The 6,515-nt window shown below is 33.2% G+C and overlaps 2 protein-coding genes across 2 annotated transcripts; both read left to right on the top strand.

Annotated features, from left to right (window-relative positions):
* Positions 1-2,734: 2,734 nt before the first annotated feature.
* LOC131658584 (uncharacterized) lies at positions 2,735-3,172 on the top strand. Its single transcript, XM_058927863.1, has one exon. The coding sequence runs from the start codon at positions 2,735-2,737 to the stop codon at positions 3,170-3,172; it is 438 nt and encodes a 145-aa protein (XP_058783846.1).
* Positions 3,173-3,351: 179 nt separating this feature from the next.
* LOC131658583 (uncharacterized) lies at positions 3,352-4,913 on the top strand. Its single transcript, XM_058927862.1, has 4 exons — positions 3,352-3,638; positions 3,722-3,977; positions 4,029-4,302; positions 4,438-4,913. The coding sequence occupies exons 1-4, from the start codon at positions 3,352-3,354 to the stop codon at positions 4,911-4,913; spliced, it is 1,293 nt and encodes a 430-aa protein (XP_058783845.1).
* Positions 4,914-6,515: the final 1,602 nt, after the last annotated feature.

Here is a 6,515-nt window from a genome sequence, read left to right as displayed (position 1 = left end):
ATTTGATTGATGTTGAAAGAATATAATTTACACGGTGGACCACTTTAATGTTAGTCCTTAACTAAAAAAAGAAAGTAGAAGAAAAGAAACTCCTCTTCTTGAAAGTGATATTGTACTCACCTAAGCAAATACTACACATGTCAAAACACACTTTGTAGAGACAAAACCATCAAGTGTACTTAATGTTGTAATATTGCTCACAAAATAAAAAAAAAAAACATAACACACATTTCATAGAGAAAAAAAATGCTTAAATGCAACAAGAAAACATATAATATATTCTACCAAGAAAAGATATAATAGTAATTAGGGGTTAAATATATATCCCCTATCATTAGGGCGGATTTTTATTTTCCTCTTAAGTATTTTTTTTGTGATCCCACTTTTATAAAATACAGATTTTGTTTTCAGAAGCTCCTATTCCATGTTTGGCTGACTGGAGGTGGAGAATCTTGCAAGGTGGCATCCATGTGGCTTTTAAAATATTTTTTTTATTTAAATGAAATTTTAAATGCCATGTTAGCATTTTATTTATTATTATTTTAAATTTGGAAAATTAAAAATTTGGAAAACAAGGAATACGGGCTTGTGAAAACAAAATCTTTGTTTTATAAGGGTGGAATCACAAAAAAAATATTTTAGGGGGAAATCAAAACTCGCCCTAATGGCAGGGGATCGTATATTTAACCCTAGTAAGTACTATTCCAAACTTCACAACCATGGAAGCCTTCTTCAAAACAAAGTTTCTATAAAATAAAAACATAATATAAATTGAGTAGTATTCCATACTTCAGAGTTATTTCAATGCTTTCAATGAGTTACTGCAATGCTTTCAATTTTTCTAAGTTAAAACTAAGATATAACTTTGCACTATATTAGAACTTTATAGATCTTTTTGGTATTGAATATGAAAGGATAGAAAGTCCACTCAAACTGTCCTCGATAGACACCTCCTAATCTAAAGATACTAAGATTATAAATGAGACTACTTGAACTGACCTCGATAGACACATTTTGGTTATCCACATAAATGAAGGCGGAATTGGACGTCACAATAACAAATGCGTGAGCAACATGACAATATGCCACATCATTTCCACAGATATTATACAACCAAGCAACTTGTATTAGGTTACATTAAATAAAATGAAAAGGTTAGAAGTGGTGTCTCGTGTACTATTAAGGTGTTTATAAGTTAGGATTTGTATTGTAGGACTATTAAGTTATGATTTGTATGATAGGACTATAATAGCTAGGCATGGAAACTTAAATGAGATAAGTAACTGATAAAAACAAAAACAAAAGAAAGAAATTCAAACATGATCCCTAGTACACAACTAGTAACACATTTGATTGAAGTTATGTTTGTCATCAGTGAATAGTTCTTTTTACGATCAGTGTGTTAATGTTTATTTTCTCAATAACTAAATGTTGTAATATGCTTCTATTTTTTAATCCAGATTTGCTGGGATGGAGATGACACTATAGTAGATGCCAACCCCTGGGATGTAGTGGTCTTCTATAGGGGTGGGACCTTAGAGAATAATAGTATGTTGTTTGGTGGTGGTGTATATAATACTTGTATATGAGACTTATGTGTGTGCTGTATGAATGTAGTAGTCTTCTATGAAAGGACTGATGGAACATTAGTATCTTAGTATACTATTTGTTTTTTTGTTGATGTCAGACTTTGGCCCCCTTTTTTGAAGCATCTTTTATGCAAATATTCTATGGTATTGTAGGGTACTAGTGTGCTCACTGGAGGATCTAGGGCCCGGCCAGGCTGGGCACTTGCCCAGGCTCTGGCCCAAACTTTTTTTTTATTAAAGATAAAAATAGGTAAACATTAAATAAAAAAGGGAAAAAAATATTAAAAAAAGAGTGGAAGAAGAAAAACAGTAACACAAAGGAAGAAAGAAAAGGAGTGAGAATGCGAAACGGAAAAAGAATAAACGGCGCCCAGTCCCACCACCTCCATACGTGAATCTCCACTCGACAACCTCCGACTAAACTTCGGTATTCTTCTCTTGCTTTTCCTTTTCTTGTTTCTGGACTATCCTTGTTCTTCTATTCTTCTTTTGGGTTTGTTGTTTGTTGAAAAATGGAAATATTTTTTGATTGTTAATTGTTAATTTGAAGAAGAAGAAAAACTATGGAGCTTGAGCCTTGAGTAAAGTTATTTTGCAGAGAGAAAGAGAGATTTGAGATGGAGATTGGATCCTATTGTTTGTGGTGGGTTTGTGGCTTTATGGAGATATGTGACACCGACAAATAGTACTAATAATATTTTATAGAAAACTTGTTTTATTTTTTGTAACATTTACTCTTTTTTTTGTGACTTTGTGGTTTGCAGAGAGAGATATGTGAGTTGTGGCCAGTGGCAGTGAACATATTTTAACTTTTATTGTAAACATTTATATCTTTTTGCTTGATAGTGTAACTTTGTAAGCTTTATGTACTTGAAATTTACACCTTTTAATAATCTATACTGATTTAGTGGTACTACTAATTTTTAAGTGATATTTGTTGTGTTAAAATTATACTACAATGAAACTCAATATAAATTTGTAGTTTAAAATTATACAATATGATTTTTAAGAATAAATGTGTTTCAGCATTACTTGTATTTTTAAGTGATCATTGTTGTGTTAAAATTATATAATGAGATTGAATATAAATTTTTAATTTATTGTTTTTGATTGTTTGATTTGTCTCATTTAATTTAATTTCAGATATGAGGAGATTTTCGGTTGATAGAGCAAGTATTGAGAATGTGAACATTGTGCAACAGGAAACCGAATTAGAAGCACCGCCTAATGTAATTAATGAGTTTAACCCAAATGAAATTGTGCGTGATCCAGGTTGTAGGAAACAAATTAATGAGTATGCTCCGGATATTCAAGACCAAGTGAGGAGGGCATATATATTGAAAGGTCCAATGCAACCAGATTTGTCAAGCTTTCCTCGTACTCAATTTGGAAGTATTAAAAGAGCATTTAGTAAATCATGGTATAAGAATTATACATGGTTAGAATACAGTGAGATCAAGGATGCAGCTTATTGTTTTTATTGCTTTCTCTTTAAGAAACCCGGAAGGGCCGAGCACTTTGGTTTTGAAGTCTTCACTAAAAGCGGATATAAAGATTGGAAGCATGCATCTCAAGTCTTGTAAGATCACGTTGGTAGTCATAATAGTTTGCACAACTCATGTGTCAAGCACTATGATGATTATAATAATCAAAGACAAAGTGTGGCAAGTAACTTTGCTAAAGCAACCAAGAATCAGAAGAATTGTATAAGATTCGTTTGACTTGTTCTATGGATTGTTCAAGGTATCTCATTGCATAAGGCATGGCTTTCCGTGGCCATGATGAATCCTCTATTTCTCTAAATAAGGGCAATTTTAGAGAGATGGTAGATTGGGTAAAATCTAAAAATGAACAAGTGAGAGATGCTTTCGACCGTGGTGGAAAAAATTGCACAATGACTTCCGCTGACATTCAAAAGGAGCTTGCTATGAGTTGTGCACATGAAGTTACCAAGGTGATTATGGAAGAGCTTGGTGATAGAAAGTTCTCACTTCTTACTGATGAGTCACGTGATATATTCGTTAAAGATAAAATGGCGGTGATGTTGAGGTTAGTAGTTGTATTTTCCAATTTCTAATTTTCATTACCTATTCTTCTCTATGCCGCCATGTAAACTTGTTGAATTTTTTTAGGTTTTTGAACGACAAAGGGAATGTTGTGGAACGATTTATTTCTCTACATCATGTCAAAGTTACAACATCTGAGTCATTAAAGGATGTTTTTTATGGTATTCTTGATAAGTACACATTATCTATTTCAAGGATACGCGGGCAAGGATATGATGGAGCTTCGAATATGAGAGGTGAATTTAATGGTTTGCAAAGAAAGATTCTAGATGAAAACCCTTATGCTTTCTATGTCCATTGCTATGCTTACCGTTTACAATTGGTTGTTGTGTTTGTTGCTAGTAGTTGCTCATCTATTCATGATTTCTTTTAGTACATCTCCTTGATTGTGACCATAACAAGTGCATCTTGTAAGAGGAAGGATGCTTTGACAGAGGCACAACATCAAGAAATTTTGAATAAACTTGAGAGTGGTGAGATATCTAGAGGAAGGGGCTTGCACCAATCATCTAGTCTCACTAGACCTGGGGATACTAGATGGGGTTCACGTCATACTACATTACTTCGTTTGGATCAAATGCGGTCCTCCGTGATAAATATGCTTAGTATGGTTGATGAAGATGGACGTGGACCATCGCAAGCAGCAGGTTTGATAGAAAAAATGGAGAGCTTTAAATTTGCTTATTTTTTGAAGTTAATGTTAAAGTTGTTTGGTATCACAAACGAGCTTTCAAATGTCTTGCAAAGAAAAGATCTTAATATTATGATTGCCATGGAATTAGTTGATGTTGTCAAAGCTCGGTTGGCCACAATGAGAGATAGTGGTTGGGATAATTTATTTTCCAATGTCCAAGAATTTTGTGTTGCTAAACGTATTCCCGTGCCAAATATGGATGACGAAATACCGGTTCGAGGTCGTTCAAGGGTAGAAGGGAGGACTATCACTAATCTTCATCATTACCGTGCAGAGATATTTTATGTCTCTATTGACAAAATATGTATGGAGATGGATCATCGCTTTAGTGAAGGAAGTAAAATTATCCTTGATTGCTTCTCATGTCTTGATCCTAAAAACTCTTTCTCCAAGTTTGATGTTGATAAGCTTGCTCGTCTTGCTGATATTTATGATGCAGACTTTTCTGATGATGATCGTGGAACATTAAGGGATCAACTAGAAACTTATGTTCTTCAAGTAAAAAGAAATGTTTCGTTTTCCACTTGTGAAGATGTTCAAAGTTTGGCCATGAAGATGGTTTAAACTGAGAAACATTTAGCATTTCCATTGGTTTACAAACTTATTGAGTTATCTTTGATATTGTCGGTATCGACAGCATCCGTAGAAAGAGCATTTTCAGCAATGAATATTATCAAGTCTAAATTGCGCAATAAGATCAACGATGTGTGGTTCAATAACTTGATGTATGTGTCATACCCCAAAATTTTCCCAACATATTTATTCATATTTCAGTCCATCTGACTTTCAAATGCTCAAAGATATACAAGAAGAAAGCATGCAGTCTCTCTCCTAAACAACTGCCTCTAAATTAGGGTTTCTGATTTAATCAAGGAATTTGAACTTCTGATATCCCAAGTGGATTCCATGATCTCTCATATGATTCAAAGTGCCCTCATGCTAAGTTTCAAGCCCTGATTCAAAAAAGTGCTCACTCAATGGCCCAAACGATCAATAATCGACTGGTTGGCCTAAAAATTAAACTATGGTCAAAACTTCTAATTTTATGTCAAATTCACCATTTGATCAAGGATTGATCATGGTTCATCAAGAAAAGCTCCAAAATCATCAAAAACCTTAGTTTCTAAATTAGTTTTTTTAAGGAGAAAGTCAACCCAACTTTGACCAGTCATAACTTTCACATGGAACATCAGAAATTTTCCATCCAAAGCTCAGCTTGAAGGAAATTGAATTCTCTACAACTTTGTGTCTCACATGCCAAGGCTAAACATGCACCATTTAAGAGATATGGATCAAGACATTATAGGTCTTTCTAAAAGTCAACAAAAAGTCATCTTTTTAAAATGGAGCATACATGAACATGGAAGACTCAATTGATATGAAACCAAAAGGGTCATTTATAGGACATTCTAAGATTTCTAAAAAGATAAAAACACCTTCATAGGGTTAAAATTGAGAGAGATACGCATCGTTGAAGTTGAGCAATTTTTAGAAAATGCATGAAGCCAATATGGGGCTATTTTGGATTTCTTTTCAAATGCGCCTTAATGTTTAAGCTATCCACGAGATTTCAAATCTATAAGGAGCCCATTAATCATATAAAATTTATTTTATGATTATATTTCATTTATATTTGATTTTATTTATTTAAATTCAAATTAAATCAAGTAAAATCAAGTTTTATTGAAATAAAATTTTATGAATCATTCTCCAAATAATTGATCCAATCAAACCTATCCAATGGCCATGATTAAGTGGAAAATATGCAAGAAATAAATTGGGTACAAGAATAGAAAGAATTGCATGCAAATTGAATTAAATCTTCAATCAAAGATTCAATCTCTCAATCATAGATTTTTTCTCCAATCTTTTAACCTAATTCCAACCTATATATAACCTGAATTTCTTCAGCATTAGGGGTCACGAATTGCAGCCTCATAGTACTCTCCAAGTTGCAAAAACTTTAAAAAAACTAGGGCAAGCATCAATCTCTCGTCCAGCCACATTCAAGGTAAAAGGTACGTCCCAATTTATCCTTAAGGTGATGTAGAACAAGGATAACCTCTTATTCCAGTCTCATAATGCCTGTATCCATGGTATTATGCTCATCATATTCATTCACCTTCTTGAATTTCATATGTCATGACTTAATGTGTTTTAATGTAA

Source organism: Vicia villosa, linkage group LG3, assembly GCF_029867415.1.
Source record: "Vicia villosa cultivar HV-30 ecotype Madison, WI linkage group LG3, Vvil1.0, whole genome shotgun sequence".
Taxonomy (NCBI): Eukaryota; Viridiplantae; Streptophyta; class Magnoliopsida; order Fabales; family Fabaceae; genus Vicia; species Vicia villosa.
Note: the sequence above shows the minus strand (reverse complement) of the source record. Positions and strands in the feature narration are given on the sequence as shown.